At 44.3% G+C, this 27,252-nt stretch overlaps 1 protein-coding gene across 1 annotated transcript; it reads right to left on the reverse strand.

Moving 5' to 3' along the window:
* Window positions 1-2,641: 2,641 nt before the first annotated feature.
* SPCS3 (signal peptidase complex subunit 3) lies at window positions 2,642-27,252 on the reverse strand. The gene is made up of 5 exons (XM_068269077.1): window positions 26,988-27,252; window positions 18,307-18,382; window positions 13,689-13,763; window positions 7,184-7,299; window positions 2,642-3,255 (listed from the first exon to the last, which is right to left on the reverse strand). Exons 1-5 carry the CDS (start codon window positions 27,128-27,130, stop codon window positions 3,123-3,125), a joined length of 543 nt encoding a protein of 180 aa, XP_068125178.1. The 5' UTR covers window positions 27,131-27,252; the 3' UTR covers window positions 2,642-3,122.

The raw sequence follows: 27,252 nt of genomic DNA on the forward strand, positions 1-27,252 counted from the left end.
CCCCCTAGTATGTGCCCCAAGATGCAGCAGTGCTAACTGGTGCAGGAAGAGAGTGGAAAGAGGCATGAAAGATAAAAATGAAGTATTTTTAATATACTGTATATCTGAGGTCTACCTGTTCTATTACCAGGAATGTTTCTTCTTCTACCCTCATATCAGCCAATCCCATCCATGCTTGTATTTTCTAGTCTACACCAGAAAACATAGCAGCTACATAGGTCTACAGAGTTTCACTCTCTACCAGCTTCCACGCAGCAGCTTGCCTGTCGTTTCCATAGAGGAAGATTACTGTGCTCTCTGCACAGCTGCACTATGTCAAAGTTGCTGCAGAAGCTTCACTCACAATCCAGTGCAGACAGAGTCCTCGCTTCTCGATCACTCGTGTCGGTCTGCAAGCATTACTATACCTCCAGCTCCTGAAGTCATGTGACATCAGGAGCCAGAGCTAAGCTAAAGCAGACTGGCGTGTGTGGGCCAGAACAGAGGATGCTGCAACCGGCACTGAATTAGTGAGTGACCAGCTTCCATTGCAGTACTCAGCATTCTACTTACAGGGGGAGGATAGAGATGCAGCGAATATTATACCTTCGCAGCTGCTACGACTACAGCCGCAGAGATGCAAGAGTCACGTTCATGCAGTTTAGGAGGCTGCTGGCTCTATCGTGCGGGCAGAAGCCCACGATCGCGATTGTCCCGGCGACAGGGGGGGGGGGGGGGGGGATTGGTGGAAGGGGACAAAAGTCCCCTGAGCCAATCCGTGCTTGTCTGGCGAGAATGAGGACTGTTTTGTTAAAACCAGTGATCATTTTCAAATGGTTCTCCCTCCCGCCACCGATCGTTAGATTAATGAATGGGAACTTTGTTTCATTCATCTCTCTTCTAGGCCCCTGTGACCGCCAGCATCAATGAGATGCCAACGTCCCTTCCGAAGTAACACAGCCACGCATTACTTCCTTATTGTACGCTAATAGGAAATCACGTGCAAGGACATCTTGTGGCCAAATAGTAAAATTACACCTGCATACATTAGGGGATTTTTTTTTTTAAATATGTAAGCAAAGAATGTATATTATTATTATTATTAAATTATGGACTTGTGATTAGTGATGGATGAAAAACTGAAAAAAATGCACCTTTATTTCCAAATAAAATTTAGGAGCTATACATTGTACTAGGGATATAATTTGAACATTGTAATAACTGGGACAAATGCGCAAATAAAATGTGTGGCTTTATCCACAGTTTTACGTTTTATTTTAAAACTGTAACGGGCAAAACCTGAGAAATAATGATTTTTTTCCGTGTTTTCTTATTTCCATAAAAAAAAATGCACTTGGAATAAAATAACTTAGCATAATGTACGACCCTAAAAGAAAGTCCTGAAAAAAACAAGGTATAGATCATTTTGCTGTGATAAGTAGTGATAAAGTTATTGGGGAATGAATGGGAGAAGCGCTGAAATGTGAAAATTAGTTTCGTCCATAAGGGGAAAAGAACCCACTGAAGTGGTTAAGAGGTTTTTTTTTTTTTTTTTTAAAGTGCAAAGTTCCCTTTAACTGCTTAAGGACCTTGATAATTGAAATCTTCGCCCTGTTTTGATGGCTACCTGGCTGCCAGGGCATAGATTTCAGTATACACCAACACCACGCATTCTCGCTGCTTTCGTCGCTCCTGCCGCAGCTTACTCGCTCTGCCATCTCTGTAACGGCAGAGCCCTGTGAGCGGCCCCTATCTATCAACGTAAGCGGCTCCCATTGGCTTACATTGATAGGCAGGGTCAGGAGCCAATGAAAGCGGCTCCTGATCGGCTCACAGGAACTCTGTCAGAGACGGCAGAGTGGGTGGCCCAAGTTCCCGACATGAGGTGGTGACGGCGAGTATGTGCGGCGACTCATCGGTATTCGTTGCTATTCCGCCGTTTCTTGTACCAGTGGTCTGTATTCCTTAAGCGGGCAGAAACCGCTGGTACTTAAGTGGTTAAAAGCGGATCCGAGATGAAAAACTATAACAAGTAACTTGTCTATATATCTTCGCTAAAGTTTAGATAGTTTACACAGCAAATATAGCTGCAAACAGCTTTAATAGAATAAGAATATTTCTTCCTGTAATACAATGACAGCAGCCATGTTGTTTGTAAACATTACACAGAGGCAGGCTTATCTGCATCTTGAGCAAAGAAAACTAATCCCCCCTCCTCCCCTCTGCCTCTGAAATCTCTGGCTAGTAATACCTCCCCCTCCTCCTGCCCAGACTGAGCTCCCATGAGCCCTTGCTACTGTCTGAAAGTGCCTTGGCTCTCTGAAAACCTGTGGGAGTGGTTTATTTAGTTTATAGGGAATTAGAGCATTAAAACAAAAAAGTATTTGGCTTGAGGAATGCCCTATAAACAATAGAAAAGGAACACAATTATGCATTGAGTAAAAGTTCATCTCGGATCCACTTTAAGAAGGTGGTATTGTATTTACTGTGTTTTATCCCTGGGCATTTAGGATCCTTGTCTTTTTGATCACTTCATCATACTCTGGTGCAGCTGCATAACTTATCTGGCACACTGTTTCAAAATGACAAAGCATGTTATCACCTCAAAATATTATGAATATACACAGTATTTATGTGGTAAACAGTAAAACAAACTAGGAAGGAACTTGTACACCCATGTCGGATAGTTTTATTTGAACACAGTGTCTGGACTGCTCACATTAGTCTACAGATGGCAGCATAATGTATTTCGAAATGAACAAATAGCCTAATTTAAAAAAAAAAATGCATTTACTCGGCCAGCTCTGCCATTTAGAAAGGAAAATGTTTGCATTACTTTTAACAGATAGATACAAATGCTTCTCCCTCACAACCAGAAAGACAAAACATAGGCAGACTTCTTAAAATAAAAAAATAAAAACTGTGGCTTCTTATCGGTATTTACAAGGATGCTGCTACCCACATGGCCGTTACATTTCTGAACAAAACGTTTTATTGCCAAGTGTAGTTGTATCTTCCGCTTTTGTAAACAAAACTTGTCTCTTAATTTTGGTAGGAAAATTAGGCAGGATTTTTTTTTTGTTTCCAAGATGTACAGGAACAAATATATAAAAAAAATTCAAGGTAGAAAAAATTGCAATAACTTAATAGCTCATTGGGGTTTTGTAGGTGTCAGGGAATGGAATGGACATGTGGCCTGATCCTGTAACCAAAGGAAGTATTCCAGCATTTGGGACCACATTCCAGGAGAGAGTCAGCGTGATGTTCCGGTTACCCCTGGAAGAAAATAATACAACGTTATCAGCATGGAGTACCAAGGTGACAGATTCAACAATGTACATACAGTATGACCATAACCTCACACTGGGACACGAATCAATTGGTTGCAACCTTATCCTCCTTTTGCCATTTTAAAAACCAACGCACTGTCCTTTAACGAGGTGGTCAGCTATAAGTGATTCTCCATACAAAGCTTTGCTGCCTCTAAACCCATCTCCCAGAGGGAAACTATGTGCAGGCCCTTTGTAAGGTCGCTGGCAGGACCAGTGTAATTCGCTAACCACTCCAGGGAAATCCCAGATACTGCACGGGTCAAACGTCAGTCACCCTGATGCGGCGTCTCACAAACACAGTAGAAGAGGGAGGAAGAGAGAGTAGCGGTCACAAGGGACAGCACGTGATGCATTTCAATTCGTCACAGAGTTTCATCAGACATATGCCAGATGGCATGCCTGTCCAAAGCTTTACACTTGTATCAGCCAATCACAATGGAAGCTCAAATAAAGAGGTGGAGCTGAACGATGACAATGGGGCAGCAACTTTTCACTTTAACCAGTTCAGGACCACAGGCCCCCCAGTGACCAGGTGATTTTTTACAATACAGCACACTGCCGCTTTAACAGTGCACTGCATGGCCATACAACTTAGCACTCAAATGACCCTGCCCTCCTTTTCTTGCCACCAACACAGCTTTCTGTTGATGGCATCTGATTGCTGCTATCAGGGCTGTGGAGTCGGAGTTGGAGTCGTGGAGTCGGAGTCGTGGAGTCGGGCAATTTTGGGTGCCTGGAGTCGGGAAAAAATGCACCGACTCCGACTCCTAATGAATTTGTAACTGTAATGAAAATAGAAAATATGATAAAATGTTCTATTTCTCAGAGAATAGTCATTAAAAATAATGTATATATACAGTAATAGCTGTGCTTAGTCCACAAAAATGAAATAAACCAATCAAAATTAGTTACTTGTGCTGCTTCAATAAAGCAGTCCCCGTATTTTTAAGGTCAGATATACACATCTGATTGTGACAGTATATATGATGTGTACACAGGAATCTCTTATATATACTAAATAACATCTATGCTGTAAGAATAAAGCCTGATGTGTAGCTGTGTCACTAATAGAGATGGTCCACGAGATGGAAATAATTCTGCATTGATGCTGATTTATGCAAATGTATGCACTCCCTTTGCTGATGAAATCAAATAATTTGATATGTTATTAAAATTTGGTTTGGTGACTACAAATTAAAGGGTAACTGAGACGGATGAAAAGTAAAGTTTTATACATACCTGGGGCTTCCTCCAGCCCCCTTCAGGCTAATCAGTCCCTCACTGTCCTCCACCACCCGGATCTTCTGCTATGAGTCCTGGTAATTCAGCCAGTCAGCACTGTCCGGCCGCATGCCACTCCCACAGCCAGGAACATTCTGCACCTGCGCAATAGTGCTGCACAGGTGTAGTATGCTCCTGGCGGCGGAGTGTGTGCATGCACACTACGCCGGACTGGCTCAAGTACCTGGACTCATAGCAGAAGATCCAGGTGGTGGAGGAGGACAACGAGGGACTGATTATCATGAAGGCGGCTGGAGGAAGCCCCAGGTATGTATAAAACTTTAATTTCATCTGTCTCAGGTTTACTTTGTTACACAGTAGTACTATACTCTACATATGCACTCCCCACAGAGCTGCAGGGAATCCACTGAGAATGCTGTGCACATTGAACACAGAGGTGTTGTCTGTCACCCATAAACCTTGTTCAGATTGTGCATGAAGAATGTGTAATAGAGGAAGAATCTTCTCATTCCCCTGCACAGTGCCTGCACATCATTCTTACATGCACCCACACTTACATTGCCTAGGGCCTGATAGATTGTTCCGGTTTGTACCTTTTACAAGTACTCTTACCAAGGACTAGTTTTAGTCTAAAGGGAATAAATATAGTAGTCTACATATCCTTCTCACTTCAGTTGTCTTGTGAAATTCCTAAGCGTTGGCAGTTAAGAGACGAATTTCATGTTACATACTTTTAATCAACAAAATTGTAATATGCAAATTAGAGGAGTCGGAGTCGTGGAGTCGGAGTCTGTGGAATCCTAAACTGAGGAGTCGGAGTCGGTGGATTTTTGGACCGACTCCACAGCCCTGGCTGCTATGATGTAAAAAATTTTTTTTTTATTTATTTTTTATATATAAATTTCCCTATTTTTGTATTATTTTCATCCATCTTGCCCCAAGATCCAATCAGTGATCACCTCTCATAGGCATCAGCCTATGAGAGGGGATCACTTGTTGGCCATTCGAGGGGACAGCTTTGCCACCCAGCTGTCCCCTGTACAGCGCTGAGCTAGATCGCATCGCTGTACAACCAAATAAAAAAAAAACAACAGGCCGTCGCTCAGTGGGATGTGCTATACCCACCCATCGATCGGCGTTAGGCGGTCCTGAGGCTGCTACCCTCCCGCCGCCAATTGGCATTAGGCGGTCTGGAGGGGCTTGAAGTGGACCTGAACTCTTGCAGAGAGCACAAGGAAAACATAGCGAAATGCACCCTGTATGTATTTAGAAAGCTTAGCCTGTCTAAATCCCCCTTATCTGTGACTAAGCACAAGTTGCAATTTGCTACCTCAGTTGTGTAAGCTACTTGCCAAGGCAGTAATCTACTGGTAAACACAGGATGTTAACAATATGTCTGCTTCCATGAAAGCAAGAAGTAGGCAAACTGCAGATGTACTGCAGGATTTGTATTGGCTGTAACAAAGAAATTTTTTTCTTTAAAGGTTATTATGCTTTTGCATATCTTTTAGAGCAGAGAGGAAGTTCTGATTTTATTGCTGCTTTAAAAGAGCACTCGTAAAACTAAATGGCCACTGCCTGTTGTAAGCGCCCCTTTAAGAACACCATCATTGTTCAATTCCCCTCTATTTGCTCTTCAGGCCAAAAGATTGCGCTTGGGTCGGAGGCTCTGTTCACACCGGATGGATCAATAAACGAATCAGTGTAAAAAAAATCTGTGAAACAAAATCAGTTTTTATTTGGCACCAGTTTTTGATCCATTTTGTTAGCGCGCGGTCAATGCGACATGTCCGTTGGTCTAGAAATGTTGGCGCAGACTCAAACGTGCCGAATGGATCCATTGTAACAGCAATGTGAACGGAATACAGTAGGATTGGTTCACCTCCGTTAGGATCCGGACCGTTTAGCACCGCTAATCGGACTGCTTTTTGTGCCAATGTGAACCAGGCCTAAACCAGATCACATTAATGTAAATGTGTTACTGCTATTTACATTTCGTTGCCGTCTGGTTGTGTCCTAACATTTATCGAATCACAAATGAAAAGCACAGCAAATAGCATGTAACAAGGAACATTTCCTAAGCACTAGTACTAAAAGATCTGGCTTTGAAAGTCTCCAAGTTCTTATTCATTTATAGAGCCCATCAGACAATATCTAAGAGCAAATAATCACCACACTAACAGGTTCTCTTTAAGAAAAACTCTGCTACATGGGAGTTCTTAATAACAATAAAAATTAAGTAGTAAATAAATGACATGACAACGACTACCCTCTACTAGTCCCTCTCCAACAGTCAGAGCTGATCGATGTTTTAATGTCTACATTCCTGATGATTGGTTTCAGATTCCAGCAAGCAATACTATGCTCGTAACATTCAGGAAACTAGAGTACAAGCGATATCAAACAGCGATAATTAAACAGCACCACTTTGAAGTAGTCTTGACGTCTTGATCTTGAGCAGAACTCTCCTTACTGTCACCACAAATCAATCACAAAACTTTCTGGCGCCAAAGAGTAAACAGACATCAGCTTTTTCTGTCAGGTTTCACCTTATAAATTTTATCTCCTGCACTCGCTTCTTGAAGAGAGCACATTTTAATAAAAACAATATATTTTTTCCAGATGCTTACTTCAGACCATTTCCATCGTCAAAGAAAAAATACTTTGATTTCATCTCCTTTAGAGACAACTTTGGGTTATCCCCCCGAAGGATGATCTTGTCCCACAGCACAACCTGGTTCAAAGCCTAAAATGAAATCGGAAAGATATTCAGCAATAATATTTCACAGATTCTGCCACATAGCATGCAAAGAACTAACAGAATTAAAGTGAAGTGTATAAAAAGAACTGTGTGGAACAATGCAAAGTGGGATCATGCTGAGATATAAGAGCAAAAGAACCAAAAGCAGAAAGCTTACTTAAAACATTATAAAACAACTATTGCTTGTGTAATTTAATGAGATTATAAGAGATACGATTTATACATCTTGGGCCAGAATGTTTGAAAATTAGAAAGCTAAGAGAATGAGCAATATTGGGATTAACTTTAATCCGATCATGTTCAAAAGTGAAGAGCAAACAGGTTTCTTTAGCCTCTTAAAACCTAAAATGAAGTAATGAAATAGATATTCACTTACCTGGGGCTTCTACCAGCCCCCTGCGCCCGCCCTTAATGATCCTTCGTCCCCGTCCCCCCAAGGTTAGTTTTGCTTTCGGCCGACTACAAGTCAGGAGGGCACTGCGCCTGCCCGGCCTTGGCCGAGTACACACTCGTTCATGTTCCCGTCAGCCTGACCGTCAAGCACAGGACGCTCTCGCCAATGTGAACGCGTAGGAAGATGCATGCGGCTAGGGCCATGCACGTGCAGTGGCCCGCCGACTGGTAGTCGGCAGAAATTTAAACTAAGCGGCAGTGAGGGAGCAGAGGATCGTTGAAAACTGGCGCGGGCCCCGGCTGCAAGGGGCTGGTAAGGTAAGTGAATATCTTTTACTTTAAACTGTCTAAACGTCATCTAGAGTCAAAATAGAAAAAAGACAGTGTAGTGCAAAGAGTGTATAAATGTGTAACTTTCTGTAACAGGGCAGTGGTGTGCAACCACCTCCTCTCTCCAGCCACCTGTCATTGTGCCAAGAGTTAGCACCAGGTCACCTACGTGACAAATGTAAGGTGATGTGCACATGTGCCAATGTGGCCTAATGTTAAGCTAGACCTACATGGATCAATTACAGACCCGATATGCTAAGGCAATCAAACCCTTAACAAAACTGTATGAGTCTCAATAGAAATCAGCAGCAATTTATTAAGCATTAGTTAAACTGCAAGTACAGCAGAATCCCTTTATAGCCTAAGGCCCATATGCAATTCACTTTTTCACCTGAGTTTTCTCCTAGGTGATAATTTTAAATTTACCAATAAAATTTATTTTTAGCCACCAGCAAGCAAAAAAAATGCTCAAAATAATTTTAATAGTACTGTCTAACCTACTGTTTGGTACTTTTTAAGTTGAAAAGTGCTGGAAAGTTATTTTAAATTAAAGGTGAAAAATTATCTCCTAGGAGAAAACTCAGGTGAAAAAGGCAATTGCATATGGCCCTAAGTGTCGAACTATGGCCCGTGGGCCAAATTTGGCCCGCAGTGCCATAAAACCTGGCCTGTTTAAATTTACATTGATTTTGGCCCCTGGCCACGTGCATGGCTCCGCCCCCTCCCGCAGGCCCAGACCGCTCACAGGCATGGGAGCACAGCGAGCGTGCACATGCATGTGCAGAAGGGCACTGCTGCCTGTGACTGGCCAGATAACCAAGGGTGGTTTACAAGAGAATGGAGTGGGAGGAGAGGGAACCCATGCACCTAATGAAGCTGGAGGAAGCCCCAGGTATAGTATAAATACACCCACACAGCCCATCTCAGGTACACTTTAACCACTTGCCGACTGCCCACAGCCGATGGGCGGCGGCGGCAAAGTGGACGCCGAAAGGACCGCAATACGCCCAAGGGCTTTGCGTCCTTTCGGCATGCCGGGGGAGCGATCGCGTCATTGATGACGCGTGCTTCCCTGGCAACTGGCTCCGCCCACCCGCGACGACAACTCGCCGGACGTTCGGAAGCGCCGCGTTAACCCCGCGATCGCCGCTACAAAGTGTATAATACACTTTGTAATGTATACAAAGTGTATTATACAGGCTGCCTCCTGCCCTGGTGGTCCCAGTGTCCGAGGGACCACCAGGGCATGCTGCAGCCACCCTAGTCTGCACCCAAACACACTGATCTGCCCCCCCGCCCCCTGATCGCCCACAGCACCCCCCAGACCACTGTATGCACCCAATCACCCCCCCTAATAACCCATCAATCACTCCCTGTCACTATCTGTCAATGCTATTTTTTTTTTTAATTCCCTAAACTGCCCCCTGGGGACTCCTGATCACCCACCCCACCCCTCAGATTCTCCCCAGACACCCCCTGTGTACTGTATGCATCTATCCCCCCTGATCACCTGTCAATCACCCATCACCCACCCCCTGTCACTGCCACCCAACAATCAGTACCTAACCTGCCCCTTGCGGGCAATCTGATCACCCACCCACACCATCAGATCGCCCGCAAACCCGCCGTCAGATCACCTCCCAAGTGTATTGTTTACATCTGTTCTCTTCTCTAAACACCCACTAATTACCCATCAATCACCCATCAATAACCCCCTGTCACTGTTACCTATCAGATCAGACCCTAATCTGCCCCTTGCGAGCACCCAATCATCCGTCCACACGCTCAGATTGCCCTCAGACCCCCCCCCCCCTCCTTATCAATTCGCCAGTGCATTAAGTACATCTGTTCTTCCCTGTAATAACCCACTGATCACCTGTCAATCACCTATCACCCATCAATCACCCCCTGTCACTGCCACCCATCAATCAGCCCCTAACCTGCCCCTTGCGGGCAATCTGATCACCCACTCACACCATCCGATCGCCTGCAGACCCGACGTCAGATCACCTCCCAAGTGCATTGCATCTGTTCTCTCCTCTAAACACCCACTAATTACCCATCAATCACCCCCTGTCACTGCTACCCATCAGATTAGACCCCTATCTGCCCCTAGGGCACCCAATCACCCGCCCACACCCTCAGACCCCAGCCCTGATCACCTCGCCAGTGCATTGCTTGCATCTATTCCCCCCACTAATCACACCTTGAGACACCCATCAATCCCCTCCTGTCACCCCTAGCACACCTACCCATCAGATCAGGCCCTAATTTGCCCCGTGTGGGCTCCTGATCACTCGGCCAAACCCTCAGATCCCCTTCAGACCCACTTCCGATCACCTCCCCAGTGCATTGATTGCATCTATTTTCTCCTCTAACCACCCCCTGAGACACCCATCAATCACCTCCTGTCACCCCCTAGCAATCCTATCCATCAGATCAGGCCCAATACAACCTGTCATCTAAAAGGCCACCCTGCTTATGACCGGTTCCACAAAATGCGCCCCCTCATAGACCACCTGTCATCAAAATTTGCAGATGCAAATTTTGAGACATTTGTTTTCCAGACTACTCACGGTTTTGGGCCCGTAAAATGCCAGGGCAGTATAGGAACCCCACAAGTGACCCCTTTTTTTAGACAAAAAAACACCCCAAGGTATTCTGTTAGGTGTATGACGAGTTCATAGAAGATTTTATTTTTTGTCAAAAGTTAGCGGAAATTGATTTTTATTGTTTTTTCACAAAGTGTCATTTTTCACTAACTTGTGACAAAAAATAAAATCTTCTATGAACTCACCATACATCTAACGGAATACCTTGGGGTGTCTGCTTTCTAAAATGGGGTCACTTGTGGGGTTCCTATACTGCCCTGGCATTTTAGGGGCCCTAAACCGTGAGGAGTAGTCTAGAAAACAAATGCCTCAAAATGACCTGTGAATAGGACGTTGGGCCCCTTAGCGCACCCAGGCTGCAAAAAAAGTGTCACACATGTGGTATCGCCGTACTCAGGAGTAGTATAATGTGTTTTGGGGTGTATTTTTACACATACCCATGCTGGGTGGGAGAAATCTCTCTGTAAATGGACAAACGTATGTAAAAAATTTACAGAGATATTTCTCACACCCAGCATGGGTATGTGTAAAAATACACCCCAAAACACATTATACTACTTCTCCTGAGTACAGCGGTACCACATGTGTGGCACTTTTTTGCACCCTAAGTGCGCTAAGGGGCCCGAAGTCCAATGAGTACCTTTAGGATTTCACAGGTCAGTTTGCGACATTTGGTTTCAAGACTACTCCTCACGGGTTAGGGCCCCTAAAATGCCAAGGCAGTATAGGAACCCCACAAATGACCCCATTTTAGAAAGAAGACACCCAAAGGTATTCCGTTAGGAGAATGGTTAGTTCATAGATTTTATTTTTTGTCACAAGTTAGCGGAAAATGACACTTTGTGAAAAAAAACAATTAAAATCAATTTAAGCTTACTTGTGACAATTGTGTGTAAAATCAAAAAATTGTCATTTACAGAGATATTTCTCCCACCCAGCATCGGTATGTGTAAAAATACACCCCAAAACACATTGTACTACTTCTCCTGAGTACGGCAATACCACATGTGTGGCACTTTTTTGCAGCCCAACTGTGCTAAGGGGCCCAAAGTCCAATGAGCACCTTTGGGCTTTACAGGGGTGCTTACAATTTAGCACCCCCCAAGATGCCAGGACAGTAAACACACCCCACAAATGACCCCATTTTGGAAAGTAGACCCTTCAAGGTATTCAGAGAGGAGCATAGTGAGTCCGTGGCAGATTTCATTTTTTTTGGTCGCAAGTTAGAAGAAATGGAAACTTTTTTTTTTCTTTTTTGTCACAAAAGTGTCATTTTCCGCTAACTTGTGACAAAAAATAAAATCTTCTATGAACTCACCATGCCTCTCAGTGAATACTTTGGGATGTCTTCTTTCCAAAATGGGGTCATTTGGGGGGTATTTATACTATCCTGGAATTTTAGCACCTCATGAAACATGACAGGTGGTCAGAAGAGTCAGAGATGCTTAAAAAAATGGGAAAATTCACTTTTGGCACCATAGTTTTTAAACGCTATAACTTTTACCCAATCCAATAAATATACACTGAATGTTTTTTTTTTATCAAAGACATGTAGCAGAATAACTTTTGCGCTCAAATGTATAGGAAATTTTACTTTATTTGAAAAATGTCAGCACACAAAGTTAAAAAAAAGTCATTTTTTTTTGACAAAATTCATGTCTTTTTTGATGAATATAATAAAAACTAAAACTCGCAGCAGCAATCAAATAGCACCAAAAGAAAGCTGTATTAGTGACAAGAAAAGGAGGTAAAATTCATTTAGGTGGTAGGTTGTATGACCAAGCAATAAACCCTGAAAGCTGCAGTGGTCTGAATGGAGAAAAAGGCTCTGGTCCTTAAAGAGAAACTCCAACCAAGAATTGAACTTTATCCCAATCAGTAGCTGATACCCCCTTTTACATGAGAAATAGAATGATTTTCACAAACAGACCATCAGGGGGCGCTGTGTGACTAATTTTGTGCTGAAACCCCTCCCACAAGAGGCTCTGAATACCGCGGTACTCTGGGCAAACTGCCACAATGTAACAATGTTCACAGACAGGAAATGGCTGTTTAAAGCTGTCTGTAACAGCCAGAGCAGCTAGAAACAGCTACATAACTTGCCCACAGTAACAATGTCACCATGTAATACATGTCAGAATGTGAATCTGGGAGAGGAAAGATTTTACAATGAGCAAACACTGACTAAATCATTTATACATAATTATTGTAAAAATGAAGCACTTTTTTTAATTTAATTATTTTCACTGGAGTTCCTCTTTAAAGAGACACTGAAGCAAAAAAATAAATATGATATTATGATTTGTCTGTGTAGTACAGCTAAGAAATAAAACATTAAGATCAGATACATCAGTCTAATTGTTTCCAGTACAGGAAAAGTTAAGAAACTCCAGTTGTTATCTCTATGCAAACAAGCCATTAACTCTCTGACTAAGTTTAGTCCTGGAGAGGGCTGTTATCTGACTTTTATTATCTCAACTGTTTTCTTTTTCTCTGCTAGAGGAGAGGTCATTAGTGCACAGACTGCTCTGAAAGACTCATTTTGAATGCTGAATGTTGTGTAATCTGCACATATTATAGAATGATGCAATGTTAGAAAAAACACTATATACCTGAAAATAAAAATATTAGAATATTTTCTTTGCTGCTAATCTTCTAGTAATTATTCATAGTACACAACCAATTCACCATATCATATTTTTTTTTTCGCTTCAGTGTCTCTTTAAGGGGTAGAAAGACTGTGGTCCTCAAGTGGTTAAAGAGAAATTCTTGCTGCGTGTTTATGCCTGTGACTGCCACAGCATGAATCCAAGCTGAATTCTAATTGGCCAAGCCATCCTTGCTGTGTTCAGATAAGATCCAGACAAGGGATCTGTGGCCGAATTGCATCTACTCTACAAAAAACACAAATTCTGTAGAACTGCTGGGTCCCCAGCTCAGCAGCAGTATAGACAGCTATATTATTTGGCTGCAGTCTACCTTTTAAATGTTTTACATACACTTAAATTGAAAAGGAGGAGGAAAAAAAAAATCACTTACATTACTTTTAGTGGCATATTCCGCTGACAGGTATATAAAAAGCTGCTTCACGTTCCAATCAAATATTGGCTGCAGATGTACGCAAATTAAGAAAAACTCTACAATGCAAGATTTTCATACTTTATTTAGGAACGGCAAAAATGCATGCAAACAATGGGATCCATAAACTCTCCATTTAATTCCACTAACAAAATCAGAGACTGCAGTGTTCTCCCCAGGCCCTGTTAGCCGGGTGCTCCACCCGGCTAGTTTTAATGAGCAACCGACTGTCATCTGCTCACCTCCTCTGCTGTAAGCAGAGTTGTGCACGGAAGCACCGGCCCTGTATTCTCATATATAACCCCACCCGGCTACTTTTTCATGCCACCCAGCTACTATTTCATGCCACCCGGCTGGAAAAAAAAATTCTGGGGAGAACTCACTCCAGGCTTGAATACCATAAAACTTTCCTCATCCTCCCTCTGGTCATTACTATGCTATGCCTGGTTAAAGTTATTCATCCTGCTACTTTTTTGGTATTCTTCGAGCAGCCTTTAGTACTAATGTCCCAGAGTAGTTCCGAAGACGAGTGTGTGCACTGTACAGATGTGCTCAGCTTTTGAATTGCTCAGAGATGCAAGTAGTTCCAAAGGCTGCCCGCGGAGTACTGAAGTGCTATTCGGCCTAGCAGGTAGAATAACTACGCAAAAACAATGAGAGGAACCAAGGACTAGGAAGGCTGTATGGTATTCAAAGTCTTCCCTCTACTTAGGTATGTATTTCAAAGTTACTCAAGTTACTCCAGTGACCTACTAATGATGTCAACATCCAGAATCAGAATCAATGTATTTCGCCAAATACAACGGGAGTTGTACCCAGAATTATTTTTGGCACATACAAGGTCTGTGATGGTACAGTACCTTAGAGTAACCTTAAATTCCATCTCCAGAAAACAACAATTACATTAGTTTTGGACAGTGTGAAAAGGTGCTGAAAATAAAGAGTCAGTAAATACAGTATACCAAATGCCATTTAAAAGTCAACCTCACAAAGTCCTGCAACTTCTACATCCATAACATCTGCAAGATCCACCGTTTCCTGACTTCTGTCACCAAACTCCTCATCCATGCCCTCATAATTTCCCACCTTGACTACTGTAACGCCCTTCTGTCTGGTCTCCCTATGACCCGAATTGCCCTGCTGCAGTCCATCATGAACGTGGCAGCCAGAATTATCCACTCCTCCCATTGCTCCACCACGGTGGCTCCCCTCCGTGAATCCCTCCACTGGCTTCCTATCCAGTCCAGAATCAGATTCAAGATACTGTGCCCAACCTACAAATCTGTCCACAAAACTTGTCCAACCTACATTTCCAATCTTACCTAGAGCTACACACATAGCCACTCACTGCCCTCCTCCAATGAACTTCGCCTGACTGCAACCTCCCTCCCCCCCCCCCCCCCCGACAACACCAAATCCGATGCACGCATCCGGGATTTCTCAAGAACCGCTCTATGGAACTCCCTACCTCACCCTCATTAGGGTTTCCCCTTCCTTCAACATCTTCAAGAAGGCCCTCAAAACTCCCTTTTTCACTCTGGCCTACCCCTCCTCACTACTCGTACTAAATGCGACTTCATTGCAGCATAAGATCAATTATTTTTGTTTATGGTTCCATATGTCGGTTTAGAGGCTCGCAGTGGATTTTTGTCCCTATGTGCGCTTTTTGTTGTTTTATGCTTCGCCGCATGCGTGTTCTACATTGTAGTAGAGACCGCTTTCACTTTAGATGTGCTCTTTATGGCACGCTTAAGTACTCTTTATGCGTAATCATAGCCGCATTACACTGCTGTGTATATACATTTGCATAACCTTGCATAATTTCCATCTATCGGATACCTATGGGATCTGTCTTGCATGATCACTATGGATGTTCTTCACTTTCACCACTTAAGGTCCCTGGAGCTCCCATGGAGGCTGTTTTATCATTTCATTGTTTTTACTATGCATACAGATTTATGCACCTGCTTAGTATAGTACATTAGACGCGCTTTTCATTGCACACCTGAGTACACTTCATGCATATTTATAGCCGCACTGCACTGCTATGTGCTTCATTGTTTACGTTTTTATGATCGTATGCGTCATTGCATACGCATTGGATTTTTTTTTTTTTTTTCCCTTCACAGGAAGAACTTGTGCTCCACTTGACCCTGGTGGAGTGCAAGGCTACTTCCTGAGTTCCAGTGACTACTTCTGGTACAGGAAGTGCCTGCTTTTCATCTAGAAAGAAGTTTTTACATTGGAAAGATATGCCCTAGGGCAGAGTAATCAATCTAGCTTTTAATTTAGCCTTAACTAGCCTACTACGAATTGAATATGCAGGTAATATTGCATTCACCTCTTTTTATTCACACTATCTGAGAGATCTTTTGCTACTGTCTCTCTGACACAATGCAATTTGTCACAATGTTTTATTTCATGTTTGATGCTTTCTGCCTTTGACTAGTGTAGTCTGAATAAGGTGGAGCCTAACCACTCCCACTTTTTAATTCAAAAATGTTATAAAGTTGGTGCTGGCCGCCTGGTCGCCTTTCTCCCCTGATGACGCAAGATTGCGAAACCGGTCGGGAAGGCGACAGGCGGCACCATTTTATTTGAGGTCTTCTATTGACCATTTTATGCGCGCTACTTTTTCGGGGTTCCCAGTGCATGGGCCCCGTATGTGAGTTTTCCTTTATCCTTGTTTTTAATTGTTTTACTTGTTATGTAATAAAGACGGTTTACACTTAGATGTGCCGTACATCTCTTTCATGTCACTATCCTACTGGACTCCCCTTTGGTGAGTCTCTGCGATCTCAGGATATCTACTATATTCCGGAGGAATCTGTAGTGTGCAACATCGCTGGTGAAACGACAACATTTGAAAGTTCTGCGGACCACCTATCAAACTCGTTTACAACCTTATAATGTGGGTTGTTGGAATCTGGTAAGCCTTGCTTCTTTACCCTTTTGTTCGAAGATCCTGTATACCAAAAAATGATGAAAGCTGTATTACTATAGACCTGCGCTGACTTTATATATTCATTGCTTGTGTGGACTTTTGGACATTGTCCTTCTCGGCTGCGGTCGCCTTCTGCCTTGGCGCTGACACTTGTTTTTTATTTTTACCCCTCCTCACTAGTGCTCTAAATCCACAGCTGAACTCTGGTTCCCTACCTTTCGTTTCCTTACCTCTGCCTCTCGATTGTAAGCTTTCGGGCAAGTCCTCCTCCTTATGTCTCCTACCTGTTCATGCACCTCCATTACCATACACTCATCCTATGGATCTGAGTAAACTCTTGAGTGAACTCGACTGGTCTAATCACCATGCTCCCATCCAATGACTGACTAAGCATTATCTTGTACTCATACTGTGTTGCATGATCTGGTTTGCATGTATTCCTGTATGGTCGTATTGCTGTATGTCACCCCTAAATATTGTCTGTAACTTTAATGTCCAGCGCTGCGTAATATGTTGGCGCCTTATAAATACAATAAAGTGAGAGTAATACGGAGGCTGCCATATTTATTTCCTTTTAAACAATACCAGTTCCCTGGTGTCCTGCTGGTCTATTTGGCTGCAGTAGTGTCCGATTCAAACCAGAAACAAGCATGCAGCTTATCCAGTCAGATCTGATAATATTGTCAGCAACACATGATCTGTCACATGCTTGTTTAGGGTCTGTGGCTAAAAGTATTAGATTGCAAAGGGAGAAACAGAGGTGTGTGCATCTAACCAGTTTCACCTGACTGGTAGGCGATTGCAGTTCGCAACGCTTTGCCATTTTAATTAGACGAGAGTCAGTTAAATTTCAAATTTGAATGAGTCAATAGACTTGAGGCAGCCAGTATATAAGTCAGGTGAAACTGGTTAGATGCATACACCTCTGTTTCTCCCTTTGCAATGCTAAAAGTATTAGAGGCAGAGGATCAGCAGGACAGTCAGGCAACTGGTATTGCTTAAAAAGAAATAAATATGGCAGCCCTACATATCCCTCTGACTTCAGCTGTCCTTTAAATATAAAAAACAAACAGGAAAAAAAAATAAAAAAATACCAATTTCAGTAGGACAATTGAAAAATATGAATAGCAGGCACCATATACTGTCCTGACATGATCCCCTTAATACTGCAGAGAGTAACCTATCTTGGATGGAATGAGAAATGCCATAAGTGTGTAGTCTAGGGAAATGTGAAACCCTTCACACTGAAGACTATCACATATAGGATGATAAGACACCTTTACTTTTTATAACTACAGGAAAACACACAAATGAGGATCTTTCAGACATCTCTCACATCTGTCTCCTTTCACCACAGCATTCCTGCCTTTGCAATCCATTTAAAAAGCAATGTTCTAACACAATATGGCAAAAAAATATGTTTTGGCAGCTGAGAATATATATTCTGGGTAAAGTAAACACTGCAGCAATAATTTGATCTACGAAAGTATTTTTGGCAACTCTAACAAAAGTAAACATAACCTTGGGACTGTGTGCCTGCAGAACATGTTATCAGAGGGATTAGGTTTATCAGCAGTCAGGCCCAGAAAGGATGGAAAATGCATATAACAGTTTTCAGTGCGCTTTATAAAGGATATCTGCATTTATATCGAATATGATGAATCCAAGGTCGCTCCTCTCTCTGGGGCCGGTGAAATCTTCCACATTTTCTCTGGGGGAAAAAAAAAACAGAATTGCCAAATTAGCTTTTAATTAAATTCTGAATGTTAGGACAGCAAATTTAGAGACACTGTAACAAATTCCTCAGTACGACCACCTTACATTACCATCAGCTGCAATTGAAACTTGTAATAGAACTGGGTGGTGGAAAGGGGCATATATGGGCATACATGTAAAGAGGGCACCACGACACAGTAATTTGGGCACTGGAGAGGTTAGTAGAATATCATTAAAAATAACACTAGGAAGTTATAATTCTGATAGTAAAATATCAGTAAATTTTAGATATTTTACCAATGTTAAACACCTAACCCATTTCTCATACAAGCCCTTTCTCTACCAAGGCGCGCCTTATCTGACATTCCCACCCATTGCATAACCCTTTCAGACCCCCACAAGTACATAACCCTAACTGACCCCCCCCCCCCCCCCGACATGCCTAGTCAGCCGTTCCTTTTTACGAGCTTATACGCATGATTACGATGCATGCAATTGTTCAGGACTGTCGCTTGATGTCTAATGAGACCCACACATACAACTTTTGTCAACTGTCATTTGTTGGCCAGAACTGTGAAAATATGGTGGACAATACATTTGTTGCGGTTCCTTATTCAGCAGAAATGACGTACGCAGGGCGAGTTCATATTGTGGAACTTCAAGCACACAGAGGGATATAAACTAACCTATGCTGTTTGACTGAATTGAGAGTGATAGAGACTAAACTATGTTGTCTGATGGAACTAAGAGGGATATAGACAAAACTACCATATATCTTCGAATATAAACCAGCCTCGTGTATAAGTAGACTTCAATATTTGACCCTTCGAAGCAGGATTTTTTTTTATTGACTCAAGTATAACTCTACCCAGCAAAGTCAATGGCTGCACTTGGGGACCAGGAGGACTGCACTGCGTACAGTATTGCAGCCATTAACCCGTCCTGTTCCTTACAAAGTACCCGAGCTGAAGCTTGGGTACAAAATTCAAAATGAGATACTTACCTTAAAGGTGCCCATACACTCGTCAGATTGGCAGCAGATAGATAAGAAATGTATCTGATGATCTATCTGATGTGTTTTTAGAACATTTTTTACCAGGATAGAATTCCAATAGATTTCAGTTTGAAATCTATTGAAATTCGATCTGATGGCATTTTTTTGCCATCAGATTTCCATTAAGGCCAATGCAAAATGATAAGTAATCTCATCAGATCGACCTAAATTTTCCACCCTGCCATTTTGATGGAAATCCATCGAAATTGATCGAAATCGGCCATCGATCGATCGGCCAACCGATTTGCGATCGATCTGGATCGATCGGCCAGAAAATCGGCTGAGCGTATGGGCCCCTTAAGAGAGGGTAACCTCAGCATCCTATTGAGGCTTCCCTTTCTGCTCTGATGTCCCTGTTGCTGAGTGTAGCCCCCCAGAAGATTAGTGACAATGCATTGTCACTTATCACATCAGGGATGCGCAGCTCTTCCTCCTCCAGTGTGGCCGCGCAATAGACTTTCAGCCATGTGTTTTCTTGGCATTTCCTTAATCAAGAAAATTGCTACAAATGGGAATGTCACAAATAGTACTCACATTACGTGTGCTCATGACTCTGGTATCAGTCGACCCCTATACTTTCATTTAGTGAGTCAGACTTAATTTTCTAGAGACTAAGGCCCGGTTCACATTAGCGTTCCAGGTCCGGCTTCCTCGGAACGCTCCGTACACAGCGGATGGTGAATGGATACATTGTTAATCAATGTATCCATTCACACTCGTGCGACCGTCCGGATCCGATCCGGGAACGCAGCTCCGGGACGATCCGGCTTTTTTCCAACATGCTCCATTTTTGCCGTCCGTCCCGGGGCGGCTGCGGACCCGGGCCGGATCCTGACCCGAACATGCGGCCATGCTGTGCAATGAGAAACGGATGTTTCTCATCACACTGGCAATAGGACCGGATGCTTCCAGCACCGGTCCTATGCCACTTGGGGGGCCCGGACTACACGCCGGTATCCCCCATGCTTGCGGTGCCTTTCTGGCAGTGCAATGTATCAAGTTCCGGCTACTTTATTGTAGCCAGAACTGATACATTCCGGATCTGCAACTGGTGGCAACTTGTGGCCACCGCTGAGACCCGTACGGTCTCTTTGCGGCCTCGAACCGCAAGTGTGAACGGGGCCTTAGAGTCGAGTATATACGGTATGTTGTCTGACTGAACTGAGAGGAATTACAGACTAAACTAAGTTGACACAACAATACAAAAATCATGAACAAGCAAAATAGCCACCTCTAAAATACCAATTTATCCAAAAATGACATCCCAATTTTGCACTGTACAAATCTCCTTTCCACCAAAATTCTTTAGCCCTTATAGCAGCCACTATCATGATCTGGATGGTTTACCTGAGAAATACTTCACTTAAAGGGAATCTAAACTGAGAAGGATATGGATTTTTCCTTTTAAAATAATACCAGTTGCCTGACTCACCTGCAGTTCCTGTCTCTTATAACCTTTAGCCAGAGCCCCTCAACAAGCATGCAGATCAGGGGCTCTGACTGAAGTCAGACTGGATTAGCTGCATGCTTGCTTCAGGTGTGTGATTCAGCCACTACTGTAGCCAAATAGATCAGCAGGACTGACAAGCAACTGGTATTGTTTAAAAGGAGACATTCATATCCCTCTCAGTAAGGTTCCTTTTAAAGTGGATCCGAGATGAACTTTTATACATTGCATAATTGTGTTCCTTACTTATAGGTTATAGGGCATTCCTCAAGCCAAACACTTTTTGTGTGTTGTTTTAATACTCTAATTTCCTATAAAATAAACAAGCCTCGCCCACAGCTTCTCCAAAACACCAAGGCACTCAGACCCATGTAGCAAGGGCTTATGGGAGCTCAGGAGGAGGAGGTTACTAGCCAGAGATTTCAGAGGCATAGGGGAGTGCATTTTTTTCACAAACAGGCTAGCCAGCTGACTTCACGTGGGGACTCACTGATGGTTCCGTTTGTTCTTTTGCCGATCTGCTGCAATCGCCTCTGCCACCGGCCCTCAGATCTCCCGCTCTCACAAACAGACTTGCCAGTTGACTCATGTGGTGCGGCTTCCTCTTTATGCTTCATGTCTGCTAGGGGATGCCTGACCTGCTGACTTCCACCTCCGTAGCAGGTGAGCGCTGCTTCTATTGCAGATTACTGTGCATCTGCCTGGTACATCACACTACAGGGAGTACCCAACATGATAACGGGGCGCTGAACGTGTTTGAAAGTCGGGAGCTCCCTGTATTCGGGTCCATAAGATGCTGTGATTATTTTTTCTCCTCTCTTTTGCAGAAAAAGTGGATCCGAAAAATACGGTATATCTACGCCCCTGGAGCCATTTATAGTCACAAGCGGGGCGTAGATATACTGCCTCCGCTGCAGTAAATGGTTAAAGGACACCTGAAGTAAGAGAAATATGGAGGCTGCCATATTTATTTCCTTGAGCCCCTATCAATCTCACTCCCATCCCCAGGAGAATTCTGCTCATGCAGGGTTCACACAATGTACCACGCATGCACAGAATGCTCTCGGCGATGGGATCTCGAGTGTGCAATAGCCAGTGACGGAGCCAAGTCAGAGATTTTTGTGAGCGTAACAGTAGCAGAACGGAGGGGACACTAAAGACATTGATGGGCTTCAAAGATTATGGTAAATAAAGTCAGCTTTTTTTTTTTTTTGGTCCCAGATCAGCTGATTTCAGCACAGCGCTGATCATTTGGGCGTCCCTCCAGGCCATAATGAAAATTGCAGCTATAGGGCCACTCAGTGACTAATTTAGTCTCCTGCAATAGTCCGAGCTCAAATCAGAAAGAAAAAAAAAAAGTAATTTGAACGCCGCAATAGCTGGTGCCCGAATTACGCGAGCTGTGGCCAGTGGGCAGCCACTTATAGTCTGCTAGCTACCTGCACACTACTTTCGGCCTCCGTCGATCACCTCAAAAAGCACCAGCTGGTGAGACCTATGCGTCCTGTGTAAGCTGCTGCCTCATTACTGAGGATATTGCCTGTCATCTGCGACTTGCTTGTGCATGGCTACAGTATCATCCGAGCTTCACAGAAATGTGGAAAGAGGAGCACAGTATAAGTACTGAATTTGCATTAAATGTTAAGACCTTATTGAAAACAAATCCCAACATATTGAGCACTGTGCATTTTGATATAGCTTTGACACTGATGTCAATTCACTAAGCATTACTGCATTTGGTTATGCAGAAATCAAGAGACTTTATCGAACATCTTAAACAACAATTTACTAAAGCTATTACCGCACTGAAAAGTAAAATTACTGACTGGAGCGGTAAATACATCACACACCACATGTCTAATGTCAATTATCAAAGATCGGAGCAGTCGGTAAAGCAAGTAAAATGTTCTGTATTTTAAGACCTATCTGGATTTGCTGTTAAAGAGAATCTGTAACGTCACCACGTCCCCTGAGGGGTACTCACCTCGGGAGGGGGAAGCCTCAGGATCCTAATGAGGCTTCCCACGCCGTCCTCCGTCCCTCGGGGGTCTCGCTGCAGCCCTCCGTACAGCGGTGACGTCAATATTTACCTTCCCGGCTCCAGCGCAGGCGCTCTGACGGCTGTCGTCTCCGAAGTAGGCGGAAATACCCGATCGCCGTTGGGTCTGCTCTACTGCGCATGCGCAAGTCTCCGGCGCCTGCGCAGTAGAGCGTACCAGACTGAGATCGGGTATTTCCGTCTACTTCGGAGCCGAAAGCAGCCACAGCGGCCCCGCTGGAGCCTGCAAAGTTAAATATTGAATTGACAGTCGGGTCTGTCGCCGGCTGTTCGGAGGGCTGCAGCGAGGCCCCCGTGGGACAGAGGACGGCGTGAGAAGCCTCATTAGGATTCCGAGGCTTCCCCCACCCGAGGTGAGTACCCCCCAGGGGATGTTTTTGATGTTACAGTGTCTCTTTAACTAACAAAAGCCAGACAACCAATAGGAACAGGCCTCCTGGTGCCTGCTTCTCACCTATTAGATCCAATAGCCTGGGCGGCAGAACATCACAAAAAAAAAAAACACCAAACTGAATTCAGAAGAAAGATATTGAAAACAGCTTTTATGCATCCCTTTAGCTGTGTAGATTTCTATACTGATACACAGAAGTGAACATCTAGTATGCACATCTAAAGGGATTTAGGTGGCATTTTTCTTCACAAAACTGACAGGAATGGCACATGCATAGAGAAAAAAACTCAGCTGGCTGCCTAAAACTGTACAGTTGGTGAGACATACCGTGCTTAGTGAATGGAAGCAACATTTTTTGGTAAATTACCAAAATTTTAACACAAGTGAGGAAATATTAGTGAACTTGAAAAAAAAAAGTATGAAATACCAAAAGCAGTATTTACCGACCTCATTTTTTTCCCCATAATAGCTCTTAGTGAATTTGACCCCACTGTCTGTGCTCGCTTGCTGAAGCATTGAAAATAAAAAAACGACTCCCAATTGTCGACTGAATTAAGATACAGTACTATAGTATACTTTTAACGACCGCCTAACGCCCATAGGCGTCGGCGGGTCGTTAGTGGTATAGCATGGTTCCATGCTAGTTCACGGAGACTGTCTCCGTGAACAGTGTGCGAGCCGCCGATCGCGGCTCGCACGCATAATGTAAACATCCGGGGAAGAAATCCCCGCTGTTTACATCACACGGCGCTGCTGCGCAGCAGCGCCGTGACGTAGATCGGCGATCCCCGGCCTCTGATTGGCCGGGGATCGCCGGCATCTGATAGGCAGAAGCCTATCCTGTCCTGCGCCGCTCACAGGGTAAGGGAGAGGGAGGGAAAGCCGGGGAGGGCGGAAAGCGCTGCGGAGGGGGGCTTTGAAGAGCCCCCCCCCCCGGAAAGTGCGGGCAGCCGGCGGCGATCAGACCCCCCAGCAGGACATCCCCCTAGTCGGGAAAAAAGGGGGGGGGGAAGTCTGATCGCCCTGGCTATTTCCTGATCGGTGCTGCGGGCTGGAGAGTCCACGCAGCACCGATCAGAAGAAAATCACGTGGTCCTTAAGTGGTTAAAGGATACCAGAGCCGAAAGGCTCTGGTAAAATGTAAGATGCAGTGCTTAGGGTGTTAAAAGTCAATACTTACCGTGCCTCTCGTTCTCCGCAGTCAGCTGCCGTATTCTCCTATATATTCTGGTGTCCTGGCGAATTAGCTGACCTTTAACCCGGACAGTCTTCGCTTCTGCCTGGTGCATAATAACGGGCAGAAGCACGCACACTCCCCCCCTCCTCTGTCCAAGCATCTGTGCTCCACTGAAAAGCAAGTGTCAGATGCTAAGTGGAGTCGCACTTAGCATCTGTTCTCAGTTTCAGCTGTTACAAGTACAATAAAGGATTGAACATATTAAAGTTCTGTCATTCGTAGGCATTAGGACTCAATTCCTTGGGCAACAATTTGGGGTCCATTGCTGTACAAAGTAGTTGTGTAGCTATGGAGAAGGATAGAGGTGTCATGCACCACACATGATGTAGTAGAACAGAGCAAGAGGGGTGAGCAGGGAGAACACGAGGCAGGTAAAAAGGGAGCCAGACATTTTGGCGCTGCTAAAGACTGTAATATGAATTACCACTATAGCAGCGCACAGAGGTGAATTAAGACGTTGGCGAAGAAAGACGGAGCCCAAATTACGAATAAACCAGTGCAACTCAGCAGTCAGCTGAATTGCATCTTTCCTCTGAGTCCATGGCGGCCTGGAGGGGGATCAGTAATCTATGACGCCGGGAAATTTGCAATAGCAGGGTGAGCCATTTTTCGGCTGCACCCACATTTTCTGGCACCCTTTTTACATGAATGTGGGAGAACAAAGTACTCGGCCGGCGCTCAGACAAGACGATCTGGCAGTCCAGATACCTTGCCGGTGCATCAGGAGCCACTGTACACAAGCTAGATTCCTGCGTATAGATATCTGGCCACTGCACCCTTGTGTGCCTCCAGTTCACACTGCCAATTGCAAGAATAGGGATATATTCTCCATTGTGTGCCTCCAGTCCACACTGCCAATTGCAAGAATAGTGATATCATCTCCAATCTACCAAACAAAGGGAGGAGGTACAGAGGAAGTGGTGCTTCTGCTTTCTAGGGTTATAGAGTTGATTTGCATATTCAGAAGTCATGCATCATGGTAAACCAAAGTTGCTCAGTTAAAAGGACAACTGAAGTGAGAATATTTACTTTTAAACAATGACAGTTGCCTGCTGATCTATTTGGCAGCAGTAATATTTGAATCACACCAGAAACAAGCATGGAGCCAATCTTGTCAGACCTGACAATAATCTGCTGCATGCTTGTTAAAGGGAAGGTTCAGGCACATAAAAAAAAAAAAAATTCAAATCCACTTACCTGGGGCTTCCTCCAGCACGTAGCAGGCAGGAGGTGCCCTCAGCGCCACTCCGCAGGCTCCCGGTGGTCGACCCGACCGGGCTTCTTCTGCGCTCCAATCTGCGTCTCACTGGTGCGCAATGACGTCATCGGACGTCCTCCGGGCTGTACTGCGCAGGCTCGGTAGTTCTGAGCCTGCGCAGTACAGCCCGGAGGACGTCCGATGACGTCATTGCGCACCAGTGAGACGCAGATTGGAGCGCAGAAGAAGCCCGACCTGGCCGTCGGCCTGGCCAGGTCGGCCACCGGGAGCCTGCGGAGCGGTGCCAAGGGCACCTCCTGCCTGCCACAGGCTGGAGGAAGCCCCGGGTAAGTGGATTTGGATTTTTATGTGCCTGAACCTTCCCTTTAAGGGTCTATAGCTAAAGGTATTAGAGGCAGAGGGTCAGCAGGATAGCCAGGTAATGTGCATGGTTTAAAATGAAATAAATAAGGCAGCTTCCCTCTTATGTCAGTTGTCCATTAAAGGGAGCTTGAAGCAAGAGGTATATGGAGGCTGCCATATGTATTTCCTTTTAAGCAATACCAGTTGTCTGGCTGTCCTGCTGATTCTCTGCCTCTAATAAATTTAGCCATAGATCCTAAACAAGCATGCGGCAGATCAGGTGTTTGAAATTTTGTCAGATCTGTCCAAATTAGCTGTACACTTGTTTCTGATGCGATTCAGACACTACTGCGTCCAAAGAGATCAGCAGAGCTACCAGGCAACTGGAGTTGTTAGGCACAAAATTACAATTAATTTGGAAAGGCACTTGGCTTTAGTACCCAGATCACAAATCCTAAGTGGGAGTCCAGACTAGTTTTTTAATGCATATTGTGGAGTAACCAGCTAGCTGTACTCCACAGAATGTACTTATCTGCACAATACTGTATGCTTTAAAAAAAATGGGTTAACATGGATTTCAGTGAACATCTGCTATTCAGGCTTCAGGGAATGTATTGAATTCCTTATTATACAGTATGATGCTAATCACATCCTGTATTGCATTGGTCCTAGCATACATACACAACTGACCTGCTGTAAGCAGACCTCACCCAGTCCCCATAGGCTGTCTCCCACATATTAGCTGCCTGTACAACCCCCCAGAGACTATGTGCCAGGCAGCCAGCCGTATGGTGAGGAGCATCCTGCAGAGGGGAAGGGGCGCAGTCCCGTATACCAGCTGCTGTACTCACAGTGTGACCCGGGACACATGGATGTTCACAGGCACCACTCGGTCTTTCATTGCAGTGGAGATGAAGCAGCCGAATGTGAGTGCGGCCATGACACTCAGGGAGAAGGCGAAGAGGGAGTTGGCCCGGGACAGAGCGGTGTTCATGGTGCAGACTGGCTGTGGCGGGACGGAAAGAACGAGCCTGTCACTGATTCACAACAGGAAGCCACCAGGCTAACGCTGAGCTGTCTGTCGGTCTGATCCCACCGGCTCACTGTACTACGCTA

This window comes from Hyperolius riggenbachi, chromosome 1 (assembly GCF_040937935.1).
Source record: "Hyperolius riggenbachi isolate aHypRig1 chromosome 1, aHypRig1.pri, whole genome shotgun sequence".
NCBI classification, from domain to species: Eukaryota; Metazoa; Chordata; class Amphibia; order Anura; family Hyperoliidae; genus Hyperolius; species Hyperolius riggenbachi.